The sequence below is a fragment of the Hibiscus syriacus genome, unplaced genomic scaffold (assembly GCF_006381635.1).
Source record: "Hibiscus syriacus cultivar Baekdansim isolate YM2019G1 unplaced genomic scaffold, ASM638163v2 tig00002890_pilon, whole genome shotgun sequence".
Classification (NCBI taxonomy): Eukaryota; Viridiplantae; Streptophyta; class Magnoliopsida; order Malvales; family Malvaceae; genus Hibiscus; species Hibiscus syriacus.
In genome coordinates, this window is record NW_024061954.1 from 26401 (window position 1) to 54078 (window position 27678).

Below are 27678 nucleotides of genomic sequence, written 5' to 3' on the forward strand. Positions count from 1 at the left end.
TGTTACAGAAGGCACTGACCTTATTCAGTTGCGACCAGCAACTGAATATTGCTTTGCGGTCTTTCCGAACAGATAGAGTGGTAACTGGGAGTCGAAGATACTCGTGACTGGGTTTTCTCCATGATCATCCCTCTTAATGTCTGCATTCTACATGATCACCAAATTTACGCATTGTCAGATCTAAATGACAAGCCAAAGAATTGCATCAAAAACAGGCAGCTAGAAGATATATGTATATAGTCTATATTACATGTAATCGGACGCAAGTATGTTCAAAGCAGCATGACAAGGAGCCATTTCCACCAATGATCTTGGCCAAAATTGAAGATATCATTTAGAGGAATCGACAAGTTCATCACTGAATATATTTGGACACCCATCCCAGTTCCCCTGTTCTCTTGCTTCCCAATAACCACCCACATAGTAGAAGGGTCCATTACCATCTTTCTGGAACCATCTAGGTTTCCAGCCATTTTCTTGCATTTTTCTCGACTGCACAGAAAAGGAATGCAGAGTGAAGATCAGCGGTAAAAGCAACAAGATACAAGATATAAATCGTTGCCAGTATGTCATAACCATATCTAACATTTTCTACCACAGAAATATAATTCATGTTACTGGTTGGAGGATTCATTTCTCATTACCATAAGGGTTGCTTCTTACAACAACATAGTTTCTAAACATGTCATTAGAAGTTCTAACGAATGTTGATATATATGATTTCTAAGTTACAACATAGCTATTGATCCTATACAAGAAAATTGAGAAGGTGCAACCATACTGTTCTCTGCCTCTTTTCCAACCGTTGTTTCTCTGTATTTGCTTTATCAAATTCCCCATTCTCCAAATGACGTTGGTCTGGTCTAAGCCTAGAATCCGTAGGTGGGAGCTTCTCCTTAATCCGTGATCAAATACCCGGGATCAGACAAAACTATAGGAAACAATTAGATATGCATAAGGGGGGAAAAGAAATTGCTTATGATTACGTGATTCAATACATCATCTCTACCTGCAGTTCAGGCATTAGCTCATTTAGTGTGATTGCAAATGATGTTAAGTTGTAACGAGTCGGATTAGGAGGTGGCTCATTCTTTTTCCATAGCAAGGAGGCATTTGAAGGACTTAAGTCCTTTGACTTGCCACTCTCATAACCATTGATATAATACATGCTGTCATCCCATTTGCCAAATAATGTAGCAACCTTATTACCCGAAAGGTCTTCAACAAAACCGTGGACCTAAGTAAATGTACGGCATGATAAACAAATATTACAGATAATGACTATTTAAAGACACAAGGTAGATTAATAAAGTCAGGGCAAAGCACTAGCATAGGATAGTATCATTTTCCATATTGGTTGAAAGGAACTAAATCAAGCTGCTAAAAAGAAACTTAAGAAAGATTCAGATCGACAATTAACCTGGCGACGGTTCCGCTCAAGAATAGATTGCTCTTTGAATACAAGTTTGCATGAATATTGGCAATTCCCGCGAATGTGCATCAATCCATGGTGATCGCAATACACTTTACCAAGGATAAGATTATAAATATTAGTAGTTACCTGCAAAGAATGAAGTTCAAATAACTCATAGCACATATATAGAAATGGAAGCGCAGCACATCCAGTAAATATGCAGTTCAGTAGTGCACACCTTGCTCCACTGAAATATTTCACCATCCTCAAACTCCAGGGTTATAACTCCAACAGGTTCCAGCTGGATTGACCGCCCGGAAAACTTTGCACGGAGATCACTCTCACCCCAGATTCTCCACCCTTTGCCTTCACAATGAAAGGCAATAAGGGTTGGATGGTGACTAACCTGTTTCAACTTGAAAGGTAAGATATGTTCCATAATTTTTCAATTTCAGTATATGGCTGCATATTTCTTAGCATGGAGAAAGCTCTACCGATAGATCTTGAAGACTGACCTTCTCAGAGAAAAAACGAACGCCTCTTTCAGGATAGTCTGCCTCATAAGTTTCACCTAGTAAAGGATTGAAAGGCTTGCAATCCCGCCCTTCAGTCGAAGAATAGCCAGAAACAGCAAATGCAGCTACATTAACAATTCGCTGGAGACTGTTCCCCTGAGAATATAACAGAAAACCTAAACAGTCCATACAATCAGATTGCACGGATATAAACCAAGAACACCTGCTGATGTTCATCAAACCTTAATAACCATTTCAACAAGTCCAAAAAATCTAAAGAGGTACATGTAACATTACCTTCAAAAAGCTAGTAAGGAAAACTTGTTACAAAAGCTAATACAGATTTTCCATTATATTGTTTCTAGGTGACAATGTGCTTTCAAACTTACAACAGTTAAGAGCGAACAACAATTTGTCAAATCCTAAAATTCCTCATGTTGCAAGTTGTTTGAAAACTTTATAAATTTTTTATGTAACCTGAAGAGCAAAATTATTGTGCATATATCAAGAGAAACATGGAATATAATAATAAAATGCATGAATAGCTTACTTCTTTTCCATACTTGTATGCTTGGTCCAAAAGTTTCGAATATTCTAGGTCCTCAAAACATTTCTGAAGCGATGATATTGGTTCATTAAAGTAAACAGGAAGACAAACTCGTGTGAGATCCTTTCCCACACTGTCTTTGATCACAGACCAAAGGCTAACCTCTTTCTCTTTTAGAACTGGATCAGGGAGCTTTTTTCGCCTTTCGATTTGGGGATATCTGGAATCAGAATTTTCTTTATCAGCACACATATTTTCCACAATATCGAATAGATTTTCAGCTTCTTTCTGATTGTCTGCTTGATCAGCTGCCCCTCTTAAAGATCAACAACTAACACGAGTTCAGGATAACACAGTTTTTTGTCATAGAGGAAAGTTTCACCGTCACAAGACAATTCCTCAAGCTCTTGTTTCTCAATAACATCAGAACTTGAAGATGCATCTCCAAAAACAATGAGAGCAAGACTCGTATCCAGGCAACCTGTTCTCTCTTCGAAACGCTATTCAAATGAAGAGACTTTTGTATCAGTGAAAATATACAACCGTTAGATTTGCTCTCCAACTACAAGAATAAAATTATGTTATGCAATACTTCCCGATACAGTTGTATGATCGCAGAAGAAATACATGAATGGGACATATATAAAAATCCAGTTCCGAAAATGAAAAGAAATGCCATCAATTCAAGATAATGCAAATGGAAAGGCTCAAAATTAAAGCCTTGAGTGGTGAACCCCTCGGCAAGGTAGGAGCATTTTGCTAAAAAAATTCTATTATCGTCGGAAGAAGGACAAAGAATCGTAAACTCAAAAAAGGACGGCAACAAACAATAAGAACCCAATTCGGCATTTAAGAGACGTACTCCATCCTCGTCAACATACAATACTCATTCACCGTAAACATGAGAATTGAAATCACGGAAACGAAATAGAAAGAAATTAGAGAGAAATAGAAAGTTCAGAGAAGAAACTTACGATTAAAAAAAACTACATGAAAAATGCAAGAAACCTACGGTGGTTCTTGCTCTTCAATTTCCCAATTATCACCCCCTGTTTTCTTTTCTAATAGCTCAGATATCAATGCCTAACAATTTATATATTTTAGGGCACTAAAATTAGTATAAAATGGCATAATTGGTAACATCAGTTGGTTTTTTCGAATCAAAATATTAGCTATGTTACACACCTTCAAAAAAAATTAGCTATATTAGGATCTCGCTAAATAAATAAATAACATTAGCATCATAGTAAATGAAAATTTTCAGCCGATCGGTTGATTTATCACCGATTCACCTGTCAATATGACGTCATCAGTCGGAGAGAGGAGGTTTAGAGTCCCGACGGGTGAATCTTCTCGTAAGATAACACTTCATTATGAAACCAACATCTCCAATCTTTTCCGTAATTAGAGAATTCCGGCGACGGTGCCGTCAACCTTGCCGTATTCCTCGTTTCAGATCTCGATATGCACTTATGGATGCATGACCAACTATATCTATCACTGAAATGCGATCATAAGTTACTTTTCAAACATAAGTTCTCATCGTAAATTAACTATTCTTTAAAATTTGGATAAGTTAACACAATAGAACTTTGTTTTTTGTTTTCTCTCTTCGGAACCAATTTTGTATCATTCTATCCTCTTCTACTTCGTATTATAGCGCGGGGAATATTTGATTCACAGAAAAATTATTTGTTGGATAAAAATATATAATAATAATAATAAAAATATTCTAAATATATATATATATATGATTCTATCAATATGTTAGATATTACATATTTTCATTCCTTTTCAATTATATTGTTTTTAAGATTTTAAATTTGAATATTACAGAAGAAAGAAACAATCTAAAGAAAATTATTTTTTAAAAATTTAATCTAAGTCCACCAATTCACTTATCTTTCTTTTTCACCAATCGAATATCCAAAAATTAACTTTTTTGTTATTTCTCTCGATTATCCTGGTCTTTTTCTTTCAGTTTGCACCCTAAACTTTATTATTTCAATACTTGGTTTTTAGATTCCAATAATTTCTTCAATGTCATTTTCCTCCAATCAACTAGAGAATTAAATTTATTTAATTAAATTAATAAAAATTAAATATAAGATTATATAAATTTTATTAATTGTCATATTAATTTTTCTGTTAAATATTAACGACATAATTTAATTAATATTACTTAAATAATTAAATGATCTAATTAATAAAATTAAAATATCAATAGCTAAATTAAAATTCTCATGATTAAGTGATCATGAAAGATTCGAGTGAATAGGAACTTTTTGCCAATCCACATGTAAGATATCTATCGGGCACTGATGCTATATCATCAATTAACTAACGTCGACACAAAGCTTGGACAAAAGAACTATAAGTACCAAATTGTGAGAAATGAACAACTTCAAGGGCCAAACACATATTTAAGCCGAATGAAAAATGAAAATTCCACACCCACCTTTAACAAGTTAACGTCACAAAGCTAACAGCTAATAAAACGCACGAGCCGAACACCAGATTTTTTTCCCTTCCCTTTTCATTCACCGTTACTCGGTCAGATGAAGGGAAGGAGAGGGAACATATGCAAAAGATCCTCGAAGATAATACAATTATGACTTCTTCATGATATATCCCATAATTATGCCGAGCAAGCCGATGAGGACAACCACCATGAACGACACCCCGCCGCCGCTTTTGCTGCTTGAACGCTTCAAGAGTTCCTAACATTCGTAATATCATATATGTAAAGGCGTTTCAGAGATAATAAATGAGAAAGGGCTTGGTCATTTAAAAAGAAAAGGGCAGGGGAATCATATGAAATACAACCCATAAGATAAAGTCGAGGTCTATGCTCCTCACCAGTTCTTGGCGAAGCTTGTTGTTTTGTTGAATTGCATTATTTTTTTCTGCAGTCAGCTTCGATATAAGAGCTTTTGCCTGCAATTATGGAAAGTGTTATTGTTATTATACTTGCGATGCATCAACATTAATGCAATATATGTAAATGATAACAGAGCTTTCGTGCTCGGTGCTGCAAAAGCTGACTATGCATGCAATGTGCACATAAACGAGAAGAAATTGCCGGGAGCATTAAAAATAAAGAGCTTTACCGACTCTAGGTTCAATCTAGTGAACTCAATTGAACAAATTAACAATATAGATAAACCGGTGGGTAGATCTCTTCCAAAATATATCTTCCTTTGTCCAACTTATGGAATAGAAGTTTTACCAATAGAAATGACAAATTCAAGGAAGATGGGCTTGTGGGCAACCTTTTGCAGGTTTCTCTTATTCTTCTGAGTCTTTAAGAAGAGTAGTAACAATATAGAGTAGCACATGATTTATTAAAGTGCTGAGGTACCTTTATATATATATATATATGTCTGTGTGATCCACTTACACCGTAAAACTCATTAATATTACACAAAAATAGTCATTGGATGAATCTAAATGAATGGCTGAGATTAAAACAATGCGCATTAGCATTATCCTTTTTGTTTTCCAATTTCCACGGAAAATGGATAATTTTATTTTAGTCTCAGTCATCCATTTAGATTCATACAATTGCTATATTTTTATGTAAAACTAATGTGCATTAGCATTATTCTTATTCACTAAACAAAGTTCAAATTTCCAATATAAAATGAAGAGTGACAACCCCAACCCCCCAAACAAAAAAAAAGGGATGGTCAATATGGCAAAAAAAAAGTGTATTAATCTAGACAGTTGATACAGCCACTCTATGACAACTAGCTCAACAAAGGCTTGAATCAACACATCATTCAATATCAACATATTCCTAGTTCCTCTTAACCAATATTTACTTTTGGCCATCTAAAAATACTAGCTTAGAAAAAACCCGGATTCAACCAAAATGGTGTTACTACTTTATTTGGCTCCAGTACACCCAAAAGTCACAAATTGCTGAATGCTACCTATCTATCTTAAAAAATGTGGAGCCTTACAGACTAGAGAATCATAGCTTTAGACTCACAGACTCAATAACATATCTAGAAACTTATACATTTAGGTCAAAACAAATAGAATCAATTAATGAAAGAGCAACCGAGAAAGTAAATACAGATATTGAGAAAGTGGACCTTACCATCCAGGCTACCAAACATGATCTTATCAAGACAAATTAAAATCAATTGTGTATATGCAACAGCACAAAGTGACAGGAAATACAGAAGTCAATGTTACCTCGTAAGATTTATCTTGAGCTTCAAGTCCCTCAGAAAACGCTCTTGCAGCCTGCATTCAGAACAACAAGCACACTATTAGCATCCAAAAATAAAATACAGAAAAAAATAGAAATAGTAACAAAAAGAATGTGCAGCAAGTCTCACGGCAGCAAACTCGGCAGCATTTGCATGTCCATTGTCAGAACCTCTTGGTGGAGACCCTTCTTCTGACCCTTCGCGTACAGGTGAAGGTGGTTGAGGTGGAGAAACATAAACCACTCTCAACTTAGACTCCTCAACCTCATGCCCAGCTTCCTTGTTGAACTTCAGAAATGGATATTCCCATAAATCATAAATTCTAAAACCAAAGAAGCAAGTACTGCTGTGTAATATAGACTATTATATACCATTTCTGCAGTTATATCCTTTGCAGTAGCACCATCATTAGCCTTTACACTTTGAAGGAGGAATTTATCCCTGCATTGCATATCGGGAGGAGCCTCTTTTTGCGCTTGCATGGTAACTAAAATAAAATCAACAAATCTTTTAGAAGCAATCCAGAACCCAACAAGGATAAAAACAGAAAGCTGCAAACTTTCAAGCAAAAATATAATTAATTTACTGTACCAACAACATCACATGTGGATAGAGGCAAAACGACCCCTGTATTGGGACGAACACAGTATTTCTTTGGATTCGTCGTTTTCACCTGAAAAGGAAATCAGTTAAGTCAAAAGGAAATCTAGGATTCCCAAATTTGAGACTTAAACATTATAATTTCAAATTTGCAGGTTCAAATTCTTCAATCATTATATTACCCGGCGACCAAACACAACATATAAAAAGTAAGAAGACTATGATAAATCCTAGATAAAAAATTATAAAAATAAGTAAATAATACTAAAATCGAATTTGGAAATCAGAAAATGAAGAAGCATACCTTGAAAGCTACATAATTGTCAGTTTTATTCGACAATTGAAGTTCACACGAGATCTGCTTCCTCGGCTCAACTATTTCATCAAAGAAAATCAAAACTAAAACCTAGAAAACTGAAATCGCAGATCCACAAGAAAAAAAAGGGGGAGAGAGAAACTTACAAGGAAACTTGAGCTCTAATGGTTCGATGCTGAGAAGCTCGCCCGTGCTCATTTCGAAGCAGTGGCTTAGATTGAATTATTTGAAGGGGAAAAAAACAAAAAAGAAGAAAGGAACCTCTTTCGAAAGGATCTGAGAAGGAAAAAGGAATCGGAAAGTTTATCTGTTTGGATTATTTAAAAAAAATAAATTGGGCGGAGAGATGGAGAGAAAAACAACAAAATCTTTTATTATGGCGTTTGCTGATTTTCTCTCTGGAAATGAATTATTTAGCAGTACGATTTTTATATTTATTCAAGAGACATAGGAGCAAGGAGAGATGGTAAACGTGCGTCGAAGAAGAAAGGGATGCAATAGATAGGGGATGAATTAGGGTTAAAGTCCACTCCAAACCATTTATATAAATATAAAAAGTTCAATTTAATCTTTTTACTATGAAAATTGGCATTTTAGTCTTATATATTTTGATTCAATTTATATTATGACTCATGACTAAATTTTAATTAATAAATATGATATCTCCATTTATTAATAGACCGACTAAAGGGTGTTGAATATATATTAAAAATTTTTAAAAAGTTTCAATCGTCAAATTAGGGGAAATGGTGTGAAGTTTTATATATTCTTCATAAAACTCAACAGTGTTGGAAAAATAATATATATATAAAAATTTCCATAATCAACAAGAAAGTGACAATTATCACTTTTTAAACTCTTTAATAGTATAGAGACTTGTGATAGAATTTAACAGATTTGAACAATAGTTTCTTTTTGAAATCTTAGTGGGGTCGTTTATTTACTTCAGAATGATTAAGCGCTGAATGATTAAGCGTTGAATGATTAAGCGCTGAATGATTTAGAGATTTTTATATGAATTAGCTCTGAATATGACATGTTGTTTGATAATGACTCTAAATCATCCAGAATGTACTTTAATGTTGAATCATTCAGCACTGCTTTGTTGAATCAATCAGCACTGAATCATTCAGATGTGAAAAACAAACACGCTGAATGTTGAACGGTTCAGCATTCAGCGCTGAATGGTTTCATTAAGAGCCAAACAAACAACCCCTAAGTAATTGTATTTGTAGGGTATACTATCAAGATTATGAACAGATATTATTCTATAATTATCTTACATTATTTAAAAGAGTATGTTTTCGAAAATATTAAAACAATAATCATATTTATCAAAACTAAATTCGTAAATAATTATATTAATCAAATTAAAAATAAATGAATATTAATAATATTTAAAGCATAAATTAATATTGTTGTAAGATGAATTTAGAATAAATTTAATTTATAAATGCATTTTGATCTCATGAACTTTTCGTGGGGGTATATATATATATATATTAATAAATCATGTAAATTATTTTAATAAACTTAATAAAAACTGTAAAACTTATTGGAATCCTTAAACATAAAAAATTAGGTAAATAATAATTTTCAATCCATTGAAAATAAGCATTAAAAGTAGGTGAAAATAAAAACCCTTTAATCAATGTTGCTTTTCTCACGGGTAACCATTTCACCAAGCCGGCATATACTTTTCTTAAATCTCTCTCCCTAATAATAATAATAATAATAATAATAATAATAATAATAATATAATAATAATAATAATAATAATAATAAGAGAAAATAACCTCATTGACCAAAAATGCCTTATAATATACGATTTTAACCAACTTTTTATGGATTTGTCAAAATGACCAACTAAATCGCAATGCGATCGATAATTCGCAACGCGATCTCCGGTATCGCAAATCAGTTTCCAGATTCGCAACGCGAACTTCGACTATCGCAATGCGAACTTGGACTATCGCAATGCGAATATGTAAATCGCAATGCGATAGTCCAAGTTCGCGTTGCGATTTATTCCAAATTCGTTGCGATAGTCCAAAATCGCTACGACTGGTGGTATTGCATTTGTTTCTTAAAAATTTTCTCTAAAAAGATAGTATTCGCGCGGACGTGTCGAAGACACGTATTACCACGACCACGACCCGAGACGGACGACTGCGGCGGCGCGCGAGAGTCCCCCTTGTTCTCGATCACTCAACAAGGAAGTGGGAAAGCCAAGCCTTAAATATCATTCTCAATAGTGTTTCCAATACTATGTGGGATTGAGCATTACCAACACTTGTTTCCAATACAATGTGATTATTCAGGAAACAATTAACAATCATGCACCTTAAAACAAACTGAATCAGCAACCAATTGCATTAGTATTATACGATTAAATATGTCATAATTAAAAGTCAATCTACAATCAATCGCGATTATTGCAATTTTAAGTAAAACATTCAAAAATAATATCACTATTTAAGGCTCAATCCCACATAGTATTGGGAATAAGTGTTGGTAATGCTCAATCCCACATAGTATTGGAAACACTATTAGGAATGGTATTTAAGGTTTGTCTTTCCCACTTTCTTGTTGAGTGATAGAGAACAAGGGAGACTCTCGCGCGCCGCCGCTGCCACCTTGTCTCGTCTCGGGTCGTGTCGTGTCGTGTCGTGGTCGTGGTAATACGTGTCTTCGACACGTCCGCGTGAATACTATCTTTTTAGAGAAAATTATTAATAAACAAATGCAATACCGTCGTTGTGATTTTGGACTATCGCAATTGAAATAAATCGCAACGCGAACTTGGACTATCGCAACGAATTTAGAATAAATCGCAACGCGAACTTGGACTATCGCAACGAACAGTCAAAGTTCGAACTGATTTGCGATACCGGAGATCGCGTTGCGAATTATCGATCGCATTACGATTTAGTTGGTCATTTTGGCAAATCCAAAAAAGATTGGTTAAAATCGTATATTATAAGGCATTTTTGGTCACTGATGTTATTTTCTCTAATAATAATAGTCTTTGTTAATGTGAATGTTTTATTATGTTTTAAGTTGTTGGTTAATTGCATCACATGTCCTCGTTATTCTATATTAATTCTCAAATTTTTAAATATTTTAATTTTATCTTTAAATTATGATGTATTTTAAATTAGTCATTGAACTTTTGAATATTTCAATTTCACCCTCAAACTATGACTCATTCTAAATTAATCCTTGAACTTTTGAATATCATAATTTCATATCCAAACTATGACTCGATCTAAATTGGTCTCTAAACTTTTGAGTATTCTAATTTCATTCTCAAATTCATCCAAATATAATTAGTTTCATCCGTAATTTAACATAGTTTTTTTCAAACATATAATAATATAGTTTGATCTAACACATTTATTAATAGGAAACATGATTAATATATATCCATAGTTTTGAATGAAATTGAAATGTTCAAAAGTTTGATGACTAATTTAAAATTAAGAGTTATAATTGTAACCCCTAGACCCGGCATATGTGTTACGATCAGATCTAGTAGATTACGATAAAATTTTTCAAAACATTTTTCAATAATTTAAATACATATTATGAATAAACACCTTTTAAAAACATAGTTATTAATAATAAGTTCTAATTCGAGTAGTATATAAAACTATAAATATCTGAGTAAAACAAAATCTTTCACAAATCAATATCGATGTAATTTTAACATCAGTCGCAAAAGCAATATACGTCGCAAGACAAGTACTTCAAAATAAATAGGCACATGTCACCCCATCATAATGACAAATCAAAAGATAAAAATATTACAACAAAATAATATTGTACGAATGTGTCGATCCTCTAAGTATCAAGTCCGGGTCGCCTATAAAAAAGTATTTGAAAGAGAAAAGTTTAGGGGAGTGAGCTAGGTAGCTCAATGTGTTCCAGCAATGCAAAATAAAAACATATAGTTAAGTTTTAAAATCAATTCATTATCAAAGTTATGAAACGATAATAGAGTTGTAGTTTAAAATATAGAACAATCATCCAATCGTACGTCATATTCAATTCTCCATAACTGCATCCATAAGGATTTATCGTAGCACAAAGAACATTATTTCTATTTTTTTTCTGTAATTCACTGCTCTTTTCAAGGTATTAATTCACAGCAGACGTTAACAGGTACAAAATGGAAATTGTTTCTAGGTGTTCATGTTAGTTTACTCTGCTATTTATTAGTGCTTTGATCGAACTTGCCTATGTTCATTATATTGGTGTTTAACTTTGAAGATTACAACAACAAAATTTAGATGATTTCTTCCAGGACTTGAATCGGATGAAATTAACACATTCTAAGCAATCTGTTGTCGCTTATTTTTCCTTTTTAGCATAGCTTTCAGTATAATGATTCTAATTACCTGATGTCGTGTATCATCTTCACTTCCTATAAAAGAATCCATTCGACACTGTTCTCGTTAATATGTTTCATCAATCCAGTCTCTTGAGCTCGCTGATTCTTCCTTTTCACTGATAATTTGATATCTAGATGCTGTTAGTGAGCAAGAATCAAATGGTTATTTGCTTATTGCTGCAAGTGGAGGACTGAATCAACAAAGTACAGGAGTAAGTGGGATTTTTGTTTTTTTTTTTTGCATTGTGCTATATTTTTGGGTAAATATCGTAATGGAAGATCATGAAATTGCATCAATGGCAAACGTAACTCATCTGTAAGTGTCTACGGAGTACTGTCACTCTGATTACGTATATTGAACCAATAAGCTTCGCTTGGTTAATTTGATTAAATTTTCAATGTACCTCTTGAGTTAGGCAACCTATTGAATTTATTCGCTCTAGCTCCATTGCTCTTCATTTTTTTCTCTTATCGAACTTATATTGAGATATGAATATGAAGATACTATCTTCCAAAGACTCATGTTGCGTGCATTTCAGCATCTGGTAGTCACTCCCAAGTCTAAAGACCCAGTGTGCCATTTCTTAGAATTAATAATTTGCTTATGGTACAACCAACAACCAGTTGATCTAGAGAGATGAGATATTAGATTTCTTAAGCAAAGTCAGGATTCAAATATTGACATTGTGAATGAAAAATATTGGGTTGAGAGGCCGTCTCATAATAGTCTTCTACAGTACTCGATCTAAATTTGTCGATCAATATATCAGAAATTAGTGGTTAAACCAAAAAATAATAATTTGCTTCTGGTACACAGATATCAGATGCGGTAGTTGTTGCAGGGATTCTTAACGCAACCTTAGTGGTACCTGAGTTGGATCATAATCCCTATTGGAAGGATGATAGGTAAGTTTAATCTACTAATTAGTTTTGCTAAATTGACACCATTCTTTTCCTCTTTTACCTTGTTAAGCATCTGTTTTTGCTAAAAATGCAGTGATTTTGTCAATATTTTTTATGTCGACTGGTTCATATCTTACCTAGCAAAAGATGTTACCATTGTCAAAAGAGTTCCAGATAAATTCATGCGATCGATGGAAAAACCTCCATACACCATGCGTGTCCCAAGGAAATCCCCTCCAGAATATTATCTAGACCAAGTTCTGTCGATACTTAAAAGAAGACATGTAAGACACTTGCAGATACTTCGCACTAATGCTAGTTTAGATTGATCACATGGAATAATTCCCACAAATCGATTTTCTGTTTCTTTTTCATCCCCTCAGTTGTCTGATTAGTAGCTTAGAAGAGAGTTGGACCAACTTCCAGGCACCATGTTGGTAGAATATCATTCTTATTATACATTTTTCTAGGATTTTATGGTTTTCATGTTGGAGTGCAGCAGTTAACACAGATAATTTTGAAGGTCCTCCAACTGAAGACTTGCCAACCATCGATGACGACCTTCAAAAGTTGCGTTGCCGGGCTAATTTTCATGCTTTAAGGTTTACAAAACCGATTCAAGAACTTGGACAAAAGCTTGTCTTGAAAATGCGTGAGAAGGCTACTCGTTTTATTGCAGTCCATTTGAGGTTTGTTCCGAATTCTAGGATATTATGGGTATACTCAATTACTTTCAAAGCTTTTCCATATATTTGGAGAATCATACCCCAAACTCATGTTTGAATATGTATCAATAAAGCACATTGGTTCATACACATGCATAGAGAAACATTTTTAAATATGATTTTAAGCTCTGCATAGAACTGTTTTCCGTATCTGACTCAAAACGTTTTCAATTACAGACTTGATCCTGATATGCTAGCATTTTCTGGTTGTTACTTTGGTGGAGGGGACAAGGAGCGATTCGAGCTTGGAGAGATACGAAAACAATGGGAAACATTGCCGGTGAGATACTGCCTTTTTCGATTTCGGAACCATTTATAAACATTGCCTGCATTTACCTTACTTAAATTGCACTCATCCTCGTATTCGTGCAGGAAATTGATAGTGTTGCAGAAAGGAGGGGAGGTAAATGCCCACTTACTCCTCATGAAGTAGGCTTGATGTTAAGGGCACTAGGTTTCGAAAATGACACATACATCTATGTTGCATCCGGATAAATATACGGTGGAGAAGAGACTCTGGCGCCATTAAGATGTCTCTTTCCAAACTTGTGCACAAAAGAGATGCTTGCTAATGAATATCTGAAACCTTTTCTTCCCCACTCGTCTTGTCTCGCTGCCATTGACTACATTGTTTGCAACAAAAGCGATGTTTTCATCACTAATAACAAAGGAAATATGGCCAAGATTCTAGCAGGTCGAAGGTGAGAAATCTAGTTATTTATGGTACATCTTCAGCTGATTATTTTGACCATTTCTTTACATTTGCACGGTTCAGCATTTATTGCAATACTCTTTGCCTTGGGACTGACTTTGTGTTAGTTCTTGTTGTTGGGATTGAAAGGAGGTACATGGGGCACAAGAGGACCATAAGACCAAATGCTAAGAGGCTGAGTCCATTGTTGATGGAAAGGGATCGAATGGATTGGGATAACTTTGCCAAAAAGGTGAGGGCGGTTCAAAGAGGTTTCATGGGAGAACCCGATGAAATGAGAGCCGGACGCTGCGAATTTCATGTGTATCCCTATTCCTGTATATGCGAAAAGCCGGCAAGCGATATCGGTGGAAATGAAAGTGGAGGCCATCACTCACAACAGTTTGAAGAAGATCAAGGATTGAGGAAGAGAAGCAACGAAGAAGAAGAGCCAGTTTTTGGAGCCAAGAAGGCTGAACATGAACAAGTATTTCCTAAGAGGACAGGGACAAAAAATGCTACACCCTTGATTTCCAATTGTTTTATTTTCATTGGTATAATTCAATCATAAAAAATAGGTTCGACTAAGTAATTGGGTTCAAAAAGTAATAATTCAATCGGTTCAATTAAAATTAAAAATTTAAATAAACCACAACAAATCTTTTAAAAATTGGATTAAAATAATAATTTAATTGATTGAACCGATTTTATAATATTTTTATTAACGATTTAATCAATTAAATCAAGAGAACTAAAATCAATTATTTGACTGATTCTTATAACATTGAATAATAATCTAATCTATTGATTACATGTTTGTAAAATTTAATACCATTTTGTTGTAATGCCAGCAGCAAATTCGAAGTGTGTGCAGTCATTAAAAAAATATTTTGTAATAAATCTGATTTTGAATAATTTTTATTTAATAATATAATTCTTCGATGTATAAATCATTATACGAAAAGGAGTTGAAAGATTCTAGCACAGTAGCATTAAGATCTAAAGAACGTATAAAAGAGAATTGATTCAAAGAAACAACAGTTAAAGATGGATACAATACAAGTCATCGGTTGGCAATACAATTAACTAATACATTGGATCTGACATTAACCACCGCATGTGAATTTGCCAAATCTTCTAAATTATAATTACCCACAAAAACATGTGAAATCAAACAGGCCGTATGTCCACGCTATCATACTGCTTTGCCTTATGAACGTCAATCTGAAATATATTTTGACAGCATACTTTTCGTAAAAAAACTCGGAAAAATAAAGAACCAAAAATCATTTGAGAATAAATTTTATATAAAACATAATCTAGTGCTACATCTCAAAAGCCAAAGAAGCAATTTTGGTTCCTAGCTCTATCTGTCATGGCATAAATTACACAATTGAATGAATGTTGCCTGTTCATCCAAAATGTTTCAAAAGACTGGATGGATTCCCATGTTGCAAAACACAACCCTTCTAAACCTTAGTCGTTTCCTGTTATATAGACGAGACGGTTATGTTGCATCCATCGGTCGGTGCACATTTGACGATAACCAAGACTAAAAGAATGGGTAAAGATTGCATTGCTTCAAGAATACCAAGTGATATGAAATTTAAACTTCACCTCTAGCACTCCTGCTCTGACCTTTGTGAACTTTGTCATGCGGAACGGGAACTTTCGAGATGAGCAATGAGCTTTGCAGTCCTTCCAAGAGCTGTGGACAACAAACGATACTTGTAAGCGGCACAGAGACAGAACAAAGGACTACATCTATTTACTTACTCTTGAGGTCGGCTGAATCTTCCGATTTGATTTACGACGTTCAACAGCATCAGAGACTCTTTTCGTTTTCTCCTCAACTTTAGCCAACTTCCCAGAAGCCGGTGCAAGTTTCCCTTTACTAATACGTTCAGATTTAGCATTTGATATGGAAGCTTTCTCCCGGGGTGCATCTGATGAGACAGCCACAGAAGAAAATAATACCGGGCCCTCACCTGCTCCATCAGAACTTGAAAATGATCTGAACTCCGTGTTATGCTCTCCTGATATACTATCAACATCATCAGGTTCAGAACCCAAGTTGCTTGATAGGATGTCCTTCTGAGGAATAGTTCTACTAGAAACACTAGGTGGTTTTCCGGGCTTGAGAACCTTAGGTTTGGATACACCATTCGTCTTTCTTTTGGTTCAATTTTATGTTTTGTTCCACTAGGCTCAGATCCCCGAGGCAACGAATTTTTTGCAAATTTAGCAGAATCACTTGTTTCATGAGTTCTACTGCTCCGATCCGTAACATAATGTTTGCTTACTTCCATAAACTCTCTTCTTTCCTGGCTTAGGAACACCAAAAATAACTCTTGAACCTTCCTTCTTTAAACCCAAAGGTTTCATTCATTGTGATCTGGGCTTACCCTCATCCCTGGTGCATTTACCAATATTAAATAATTTTTCACCTACAGGTAAATCAAGCAATGTCGTGTCATCAGGTTTCTTGGATTCCTCATTGTCAAAACCTTTTGTGCCTTCCTCTTTGGTATCTACCACAGGACTGCGTATCCGTGGTCGCTTTGCAGTGGGGTATCGCCCTGAAAAACAGATCAACTACTTAGTACACAGAAGCCATTAAAGTATTATCAAAGAAACATCAATCACAAACATAAGTCGACATATCACCTCAAGGGAAGAGCCATTATTATCCCCCGAACTGGACCATTCAACCCAATTACCATTCTTCCATACCAGAGAAGGACGTAGAAGCCATGCTTTGACAACAGATGTTTCTCCTTGAGCTACAGTACACGTAATAAATAAAACTGTTAATAATTCTCAAAGGCCATATAGACTTTAATACAGAGCAGATTATAAACAAGATTGTTAACAAAATGTCACACGTACTTGGAAAACGGACAGTATATGATGTTTCATCTTTTTTGCTCCTCTCGCTGATAACTCCCTCCCACCAGCTGAAAGTCAAATATTTTTTTTTTATAGGACAACATCCAAGTGACAAATTACTTTGTATAGTTTATCTACCACTCTTTACTAAACAATCTCAGTTTTCACTGCTACACAGCTAGAGAGAGTTTTTAATATGCACAAGAAATTATGGCAAATCACTGATGTTGCTAGTTTAGCTAGGAAATCATGACAAATTATCCTTGCACTAAATCCTCATAATAGTAAAATTCCTTTCTGATCTGATGCACTACAAAAATATATAGAAAATAATGCATGCATACCTATCTTGCATCCATGCATCAACCCTATCTCCAATGGACCAATTATAGTCCCCCGTGGCAGCCCTGCATCTCTTCCTAGTTCTTTCAAATGGCATGACTGTAATAGGACGACTACTGCGTATCCTGGGCTCCTTATCCCTTTCAACTTCAAGCTCCACCCATTCCTTCAGCCTATCACCATCTGTAAGATCAGCAATCAAAACAAGTTTGTTAGGAAAGCATCCTCATTAATTTATATGTGCATGAGACAAAACCTCCAAATATCTCTAAAGGATATGTTTTCACATAAGAAACCATTGCAACACACTAGACATGTAGAAAAAAAACATTAGAAAATGCAGGCATCCTCATCCTGATGTATTTAATCATATTGTTTATCTCCCCACAATAGACACACGTCATGCAAGTAAAATACCTGATTCAGAATGGAAATAATCATACAATATTCTCCAAAGAGAAAATAAAATTAGTTAGACATCAACATGGGATTTATTAAAAAATAAGACCAAGGATTGTCCAACAGATCTGCTTTATCTATTATCATCCATCATTCAGTTTATTAAACCAAAACAAACTATGTGTGATAGCTCACCCTCTGATCGAAGTTCATGGTAACACACATAAGCTTTGCCATCTTTCAAATCCAGAATATCAGTAGGGAACCATGCTACTTTCGAGCCACCTCCATCTCTCAATACCTAGAAATCGGGAAATGGTAAATTGTAAAAGATCAGATATGAATATAATATCAATAGGACATGTTCAACTGCAACACTTTCCTGCATTAACTAAGATGAATGCAAAAAAATTCAAATGCACCGGAATATGGGCATATTTCCATCAAATATAACTGCATCATTAGAACCTAGTAAAATATATTTTACCAAAGGTTAAAAGGATAAACTCATATATCAAGTACAGTCTACAAACCTCAACATGAGAACCTTCCCTCATATTTCTGTCTTTCAAAGTTCGCTCTTCTTTCCCATGTTCAGTCTTAGTGGACACTCCTTTACTTTTGGCAATATCTGAAGCTTTGCAGACCCTTTTATCATTTCCACTAGTTGCAGCAGCACCCAGAGTGCCATCAGTCAACCTGGAATGATACTGAATAGACCGTATGTCCATATCTCTAAGAATTGGTGACACTTCATGGTTACTACTCTGCTTTTCGCTCTTATCGGTGTGAACCTCTTGTGGATGCTCAGAAACTGAACCAAGAGCCTCAACATTACCAACTTTGTCTGTGTGTTCTCTGACAGCATCATCTGGCTCAGAAGATGCATGGGGTACTTTCCAGTATGTCTCTGGACCAGCATCTACCAATTCAGTCAACGGGAAAGGCCCACCCATAACAATTTTCCCAGCCTATGATACTGCTTCAGCTGCCAGCTCAGCAGCCTTAACAATGGCATCCATGTTTTTGGCTCGCTTTGACGCAGCTGAAGCTGCTTCTACCCTCCTTCTAGAAGCTTCCTTTGCAGCAGCAATAACAGAATTTGAACTAGTAGCAACATCTTTCACCCCTCAAGATGGATGCAGGAGTTGCCTTGCCAAGATTCACACTATCAAAAGAAATTGTATTAGTTGGAGTAGGATTTCTGTAGCCACTTGAAACCCATGCCTCAACAGCCATCAATTTTGCTTGTAAGGCAGCATTTGAGGCAACACTCGCAGCCGCAGCTGCAGCCTTTGCAACAGCAGCAGCTGCAGCTATTGTGACAACTGCCGAAGTCAGCTTAGTTTCAACATCTGGTGCCAACACAGATTTTTTTTGCGTCTCCAACTGATTCCATATTTCCTGAGTGTGACTAACAGCAGCAGAAGCAAGGGCACCAGCATCTTCTGCCTGCTTCTGAGCCTCCTTGAGTTTACCAAGGGTCTCTCCAGACAGAGTAGCCTTCTGATCTGAATTTCGGTCATCTTTTTTTATATGATCAGCAGAGACAGATGTAATAAAATTGTCAGGGGTTGTAATAGAAGCAGGCGTAGAAACGTGACTATTCACAATAGTAGCCAAAACAGGCTCGGCTTGAGAATGCAGTATAATCTGCCCATGGTCCTCAGAAACTGACTTTTTTCTTTTTCTAGGCTTTGGATCAGCAGAACTCTGACTAGATCTGGATGTTGCTTTTTTGTTGTCAAGCAGGGGAGCCCCTACAAAGACATTAGCAGGACCCCCGCTCTGGACTTAGGAACTGTGGAAACCTGTTCTATGACAGAAGAATTAGGCACAGATGCCTCTCTTACGGGAGTTAAATTAACTGTTTCTGTGATGGGAAGTACAGGAAAATGGGCATTGCTATCAAATGCAGAACTATGTGGAACCCGGGAGGCACAAAAAGGGGATTGGGACACCCAAGGAGCATAATGTCCAACAAAATTCCTTACTGGTGAATGCAATGGAGAAAGTGTGTGCTGATAATCCACAACTGCACCTCTTGGAATGCTAGTAGGTTGAACAGCATCACTGGAAGGTGTAGGAATCGTCCACAGTGGTGAGGAAAGCGGGATCATTGGCTTTCCAATTGTTGTTGGAGTACCCCTTCTGTTAGACTGACTAGCAGGCAAGGATGCAATCTTAGTCTGAAGTGCATTTTGTTTGATTGATTGATCAGGAGTTTTAGCACCTGAGCATCTCACCAAGGTATGCAGTTAAGACGACAGAATCAGAAGAAATTATTTCAACTTAAGGTCAAGATAGATACCTATATGTGCCTGCAACGGAGTTTCAGGGCTAACAAGATGAGGATTTTGACAACGTACCCTGTCCGTACATGCTCGCCAGGCTTTCTCCCATATGGTTCTTCCATCTGCATAAGATTCAAAATAGTAACATTTAAAAAAGAAGCCCAAGGTAACATAGCTAGAGATAAAAAAACCTAACCAGGTCCCCCAAATGCTGATATCATATAAGCCTCATCCGGCGCTGTTCCCTGACTACTGCAAGGATATATTAGATAGATGAGCTCAAATAATTAAGTCCCAAGGGGAAAAGCAACCACCAGACAACTAGATTTTACAATGATATTACAATGCCAAAACATGTCAATGCGGTAAAAATATATACCAAAAGGAAAAAGTTTCACTGCTTACATCAGAGCTCCATATACAAAAATCTGAGCACGTAACTGAACTTGTTGTGAATCTGTAAAAGGCTGGTGAAAAACTGCAGATGAAGAACTGAGGTTGTTAAGTCCAGCAAACTAGGTACAGAAGTGAAAAGAACACCAAATGGTTTCATATTACCACCTTCCATGTGTCCAGAGTGCTGCATCTCATTGGATTTCACAAGCTGGTCATTTTCAGCTGTACTGAGTGACGCATTACTTGTTTTACCACTTCTTTCTGATTGTCTTGCAGGAGTCATATCTTTAGCAACAATGCCCTTTTTAGCAGTTTCCTTTCCCATGCTCTTACTACCTGCTCGCCTTGTTCTACGTGCAGATGTCACCTTGGAGCCATCAGACACATTCTCCCTCTTAGACGTCTGCAGATTTGAATGACTCACCTCTTCAGCTGTTTCGGGACCCACTTTGGTTGAGCCAGAGGTTGATGGAGTTCTCTCACCAACCTTCTTGTTGTATGAACACAAAAGAGTGAGAGAGCAAGTGTAAGTGAGATAGAGCCTGACCAGGATAAAATGATAAAATACACTACCACAAAATACTTGTAAAATATCATCTAGAAAATAAAAAAAAGGGAAACTATTAGAACACAAAAAGGACCACTTCAAGAAAGCATCACTTACCAAGGATATTTTGTCATGCTGAGCGCTAGGAAAAGGTTGCCAATTCCTGCCAGCTTCATTTTCAGACAAATTTGCCATCGGAAGAACCACAAAGGCGAAATTTATGTCCCCTGAAAATGCATCATTTCCTTTAGTATCCTGAGAATTTGTGTGCCCTTTGTTTGCTTCCTCACTAATGACCCCAGACACCGAAGCACTCAGATCTTTGGATCCTTTCACAGTATTCGCTCGAGTTTTACTTTCTGGCTTCTCCGAAGTCCTAATCAGAATTGGAGATTCACAGGAAGGATTGTCAAGATCAGCACTACTACCAAATTCCTTCACGTGGGTTTTAGTTTGAGATTCAGATGAAGGCGGAGATGAAAAGGAACTATTATGTGTATTCGTATTATCACCTGCAACGTCAAATTTATCCATCAAAAGAATAACATAAATTACTGTGGGAGGGAAATGGGAAAACTGGTGAAATAGTCCCACAAGAAATATAGCCGTGAAAGAGGCTAAGCATGCAATTAATTTATGGACTGTGATTCCATAGAAACAAGGTGACAGTTCATATATAACCCTTAAACAGATATAACTTCACAAGCAGAAATTCCAAGCAAAAGGAGATACATCCCAATAAAACCTGGGGGAAGCGGGAGGGGTGGCAAAAACAGAAGAAGACAAACCAACTTTTACCAACATGAATGAGAACAGATCTATGGAACAAGACTTGAGAGGACAAATGAAGGATTCCATCATGACAGGATTAAAATATCTAATTTCAATTACTTCAAGGAAAAAAATGATAAAGAAAGTCACCATCGGCATGATGCGCAACAATATGACCACTGAACTCCTGGGAAAGTTTGGTGTCACTATCTTCGGGATGCTTTTGGTCAGCATTACGAAAAAGTTGCTTTGAAATTGAAGGCACCAAATTTGTTAGTGTGTGGTTCTTATCTTGAATGGATACAGCACCTGACGGGATTTTATTGTAGTGGACATTATCTTTTGAAGCTTTGAACAACAAAAATGCAAGGACATGTGCTTCATGATAAACAGTGACTCGTAACAAAAATAATGGCAAGGGCACAAGAAAACAGCAAGATAATGGCAAATTATGAACTACAGTAAAAACACCACTAAAACTGCTCTAGCTATAGCATACTATCAAATAGAATTTGCATACACCATATAGGTTTAATACATGTGAAATTGACAACAACAATATTCTCTACTATGTTCAAGTCTAAGTTGAGAACTTGAGATGATTATTAGGCAAATCAAGAAGTCATATAAATCATAAAAGGTCACCTGAAGGTCCTGAAGAACCCATAGAAATAACTTGGGCTTCAGCACCGTAAGTCTCTCTCACTGTTGAATCAGAGACAATAGAAGATGCATTCATATCCTTAGACTCCAAAGTGACACCAAGAAGTGTCTGTTCTCCATTTTGGCCAACAGCATTAGAGGTATCATCCGTTGACAAAGGCTGATAATCTTTCTTACAAGAGGACTGCCCACCGGTCTCACAAGGTGCACCTTCGGTTGAGATTTCAGAAGTCTTTATGGTTGAGAAACTTGCTTCTGGAGATGACACTTGAGCATCTTTCTGATCCGAAACAGCAGCAGCAGGAAGATTCTCACCAGAAGGAAAAAGCATACAATCTACTATATCACAATAACACCAAGTTAGCAAATGATGCAGAGGTAAAAGAAGGCCAAACAAATGAAAGAAAAAGCTCAGTTATCAAAATTATTGCTTAAAATATGAATTACCTGACTTGCAACTGATGGCAACATCAGGGAGTAAATTTGAAGCTAACTCATTTGTTGTGTCACCTGTGCCAAAGGAAGAGGAATCAACTCCCTTTATTACAATCAGAGATCCACACTGCCCGAGATCAGTTTTAATACAATGAGAAGGCAATTTAGTGTTCTGCTTTTCAGCAGCTGAAACACTCTGCTCAAATGTAGAATCATCAGTATGTTCAGTGACTATAAAATCCTCATCTACTCTCGCAGGTTCTGCTCCCAAAGTATTGTGGGCACCATCGCCTTCACCCTTAGAACCTATACCATCTTCCACAGACGACAAATATTTCTCAGACTTGCTGTTCAAGATTTTCGTATCAGATTGGCAATCACTTTCTGACAAATCTTTCTTCTCAGTGGCATCATATGTTATCTGCTCCATTGAATCCAAGTTGTCCAACTTTGACTCCCCACCCACATAAATTTGAGTATCAATATTGCTGATTTCATTTTCCTGTTCCTTAATGGTAGTATCACCAAAAAAGGACAATGGTGAGACGTCATGTAACTTTCCAACAGATAAGACATTAGCATTGGATATGCCAGTCGGCAGAGGACTTTCTACACCCAAGCCCTCACTGCACTCTTCCACCATACGGAGGTTAGAATTTTCTTTCAATGTCCTATCAGAAGGCTTCGCCACAGTAGGTGTAATATTTCCAACAATACGTTCATCTTCCCTAGATTGCATGTTTGAAACTGAATGCTTCTGCAAATCTGAGGTAAAACTTGCAACTGCATTGTCAATCAAGTTCTCGCCATCAATGTGAATTTCTTGGCTCATATCAACATTTTCCTTGCTAAACTGTCAACGTTTTCATCAACAGTATCATTTTTCAAATGTGTGGTATCTTGGCTCTCTAAAAAAGCACTGCTTGCACAGGTGTTTTGCACAGATGAAATCGAAGTATCAACTTGTGAACCTGAAGCAAATTTATCTAAATGTTCCCCGTTATCCACAAATTGGTCAACTGAAGCTTCCACTTGATTTTCATCTTTAGACTCATCTCCCTCAGGTACGTCAATATTTCTTGTATTTGGAACTTTCAATGTCCCATCAACAGAGGAATCGAATTCACGTGGTGGAGAAACATATTGAACCAACAAATTGTCTCCTGATACATCACCTTTCAGCCCAGAAAATTTTTCAGGAATCTCATTTGTGCGTAAGGAAGACTGTAAGCCATCCCCTACTTCAGAAAGATCGCTATCTCCATGCTTCAAACTAGGCTCCATCTGCTTTATTATGTTGCCCAGTTCATCACAGGCATATGAATCCTTACTACTTTCACAGGTGTTTTGCACAGATGTAACTAAAATATCAATTTGTGACACAGAAGCAAATTTATCTACCTGTTCCCTTTTATCCATGGATTGATCAACTGAAGCTTCCACTTTATTTTCATTAACAACAATTTGTTCACCATCCTTAGACTCATGTCTCACAGATAAGTCAGTATTACTTGTATTTGGAGCTTTAGATTCTTGTGCCTGAGAAACACTGTCAACCAACTGATCTCCTGACACATCACCTTTCAACCCATAAAGTTTTCCAGGAATCTCACCTGTCTGTGAAGCAGGCTGTAAGGCATCACCTACTTCAGTAAGATCACTATCTTCAGGTTTCAAACTAGGCTCCATCAGCTTTATTTCGCCGCCACCCAGTTCATCACATGCATCTGAATCCTTCCTGATAGTTTGACTAAGAATACTTTCGTCCTGTCCTACAGATTTTAATAGCATTTCAACAGATTCAAAAGAGGATGCCTCAGACCAGACATTGTTGCACCTAGAAATTGAACAAGGTTCAGCTGCACTCGAACTAAATGTAATCCCAGTGCTCCCCCTGAAAAATCTTCAATCCACTGGTTATCTTCGCTACTTTCAATGCAAAGAAAAACTTCTGTTTCAGCCAGACTATCGAATCTTAAATGTCCATGAAGGTTATCATCAAAATCAAATCTTGGAAGAGCATATGGGCATAAAACAGGAGGAAATTTATTGTTCCCTTCGCCAGCTAAATGAAGATTCGGGCTTTGGAGATCATTGTCATAATCCATGAGTGTATCCCTAGAACAGAAAAAACATAGAAGAAGAAAATGGGTTACTGAATTGCAGTTCGTGTAATACACAGATAAAGGAATCAGGCCCCAGACTTTTAAGACTATCCTTGTACAACGGGAATTGTGCAGAAAAGGTGTAAAGTTAAGAAGCTTTCTCCAACCATATTACCCAGTTTACTACTTCCTATAGGGTTGAATAGTAATTTACAGTTCAAAGAACATAAACTCGAATGGATTCATTATTGCGAAGAATTAAAAAAATGCTAACAGTTTACATTGCAATTGCAAAGCCCGATGTCATTAAAAGGATGACAAGAAACCCAAAAACTACATTTATGAAGTTTGATCAAGTCAATTCAAAAAATGCATAATGTTGAAAAATTTTATTTGCATGTAAACATGCACAAAAACACGAAACATCTACCTGGAATACATTAATTATAGAATTATATCAAGGAAAAAGAAGCAGCAATAACACAATTGACTGAGCTTAAGCCAAACTGGAAGAGTGCAGAAAAGAAGTTGGTTTCAATCTATTTAAGCGGAAACCCACAAAAATATTATAAACTTTAACACTAAACTCCCCACTTCAAAAGGACAGACAAATGTTCTCACGCTCTATTTAAACATGCAAATAAAAATTCCAAAAAAATATTGTTTTAAAATTTACCAGGTAGGAATATGAAAAGTTACCAGAGCAAGTAAGTCTAAAGAAGCTACCTCCCTCCATCCGGTGATGAAACCCAGGCTGTTTGATCTCACCTCCTCCCTAATCTTACGGTCATTTGCTGCACCAAAAAACTCCAATTCAAAACAAAACCACTTTAGCCACAACATAACAAGAAGCCGGAATCAAACTACGAATAAAGAGAAATAAATCAAAAAATAGAAGATAAAGCGAAAGGAAATGTGTTTGATAAAACAAAAGCTACCTGAGGGGGGAATTAATTGAAGAATTAATCAGTAACCACAACTCACTGGAATCTTGAATTTTCCGGTGAATAGAGTTAGGGTTCCGGCGAACCGAAGTATAAACAAAAGAATAAGTCAGTTAGAGAAAAGGTGAGGAAATGAAAAACGAGGAATGGCAAATCTCGGCGATTTTCCTGATATATCACCGGAACATTATATTTTTCGATTTAACACAGGTTAGATTATATTTTTTGATCTAACATTATTAACAGTAAAACGCGCCCCTGCACCGCGTTATTATACGATGGTGTGGCGTCACGTGGGTATAACGCGCCCCCTGCACCGTGTTATACGATGATGTGGCGCCACGTGAGATATAGCACACCCCCTGCACCGCGCTATACGGTGATCTGGCATATACATGGGTATAGCGCGACCCCTGCAGCTTGATTTTTTTATTATCTTTATTTTAATTTTTTTTACCGTAGCTTGATTTTAGCAAATTTATTTTGTTTCATTTTCCCATATTGGTTCGATTTTTTTAAAGTGAACTTTAATTATTTTTCATATTTAATTTAATTTGTATGTTTGTCTCAATTTGACTTTAAAGCTCTTAATTTAATTTTTCCTTCCTTAGGATATACGTGATTCATACCATGGTTTCCATCCTATTTTGCTTCTTTTAATTTCTTAATTATATTTCCTTTTATTAAAAATTATTTATCTTTGCATCTATATTTATTTAGCGATTTTCCCGATATATCACCGGTGAAAAGTATATTTCTCGATCTACTTTTTCTTTTAATTTAATTTATATTTTATTCTAGTTATTCTTTTGTTTGTTTATTTTCATGTATGTTATAATAAAGGTATTATTTTTTTTCATTTATTTATTATCTTTATTTTAATTTTTTTACTGTGACTTGATTTTAGCAAATTTATTTTGTTTCTTTTTCCCATATTGGTTCGATTTTTTAAAGTTAACTTTAATTATTTTTCATATTTGATTTAATTTGCATGTTTGTCTCAATTTGACTTTAATGCTCTTAATTTAGTTTTTTCTTCCTTAGGATATACGTGATTCATGCTATGGTTTCCATCCTATTTTGCTTTTTTTAATTTCTTAATTATATTTCCTTTTATTAAAAATTATTTATCTTTGCATCTATATTAATTTGACGATTTTTAATAAAATGATGAATCACGGCATGAATCACGTATATCCTAAAGAAGGAAAAACTAAATTAAGAGCATTAAAGTCAAATTGAGACAAACATGCAAATTAAATTAAATATGAAAAATAATTAAAGTTCACTTTAAAAAAATCGAACTAATATGGGAAAAGGAAACAAAATAAATTTGCTAAATTCAAGCCACGATAAAAAAATTAAAATAAAGATAATAAATAATACCCACGTGTCAGATATCCAGGTATAGCGCGCTGCAGGGGCCGCGCTATACCCACGTGTATACCAGATCACCGTATAGCGCGATGCAGGGGGCGCTTTACTGCTAAAGGAGTTAGATCCAAAAATATAATCTGACCGATGTTAAATCAAAAAATATACTGTTCACCGGTGATATATCAAAAAAAA

At 35.8% G+C, this 27678-nt stretch overlaps 2 protein-coding genes and 2 pseudogenes across 2 annotated transcripts; 1 reads left to right on the forward strand and 3 right to left on the reverse strand.

The window, feature by feature from the left end:
- Positions 1-257: 257 nt before the first annotated feature.
- On the reverse strand, positions 258-2900 carry LOC120162443 (oxysterol-binding protein-related protein 2A-like). Its single transcript, XM_039172597.1, has 7 exons — positions 2480-2900; positions 1930-2085; positions 1653-1820; positions 1421-1561; positions 1010-1237; positions 777-895; positions 258-492 (listed from the first exon to the last, which is right to left on the reverse strand). The coding sequence occupies exons 1-7, from the start codon at positions 2726-2728 to the stop codon at positions 273-275; spliced, it is 1281 nt and encodes a 426-aa protein (XP_039028528.1). The 5' UTR covers positions 2729-2900; the 3' UTR covers positions 258-272.
- A 1937-nt stretch (positions 2901-4837) lies between these two features.
- LOC120162453 (vesicle-associated protein 1-2-like) lies at positions 4838-7845 on the reverse strand. The gene is made up of 8 exons (XM_039172602.1): positions 7759-7845; positions 7601-7671; positions 7288-7369; positions 7068-7183; positions 6826-6984; positions 6680-6730; positions 5336-5413; positions 4838-5196 (listed from the first exon to the last, which is right to left on the reverse strand). Exons 1-8 carry the CDS (start codon positions 7808-7810, stop codon positions 5086-5088), a joined length of 720 nt encoding a protein of 239 aa, XP_039028533.1. The 5' UTR covers positions 7811-7845; the 3' UTR covers positions 4838-5085.
- Positions 7846-12136: 4291 nt separating this feature from the next.
- LOC120162340 lies at positions 12137-14895 on the forward strand (annotated as a pseudogene).
- A 922-nt stretch (positions 14896-15817) lies between these two features.
- LOC120162473 lies at positions 15818-26258 on the reverse strand (annotated as a pseudogene).
- Positions 26259-27678: the final 1420 nt, after the last annotated feature.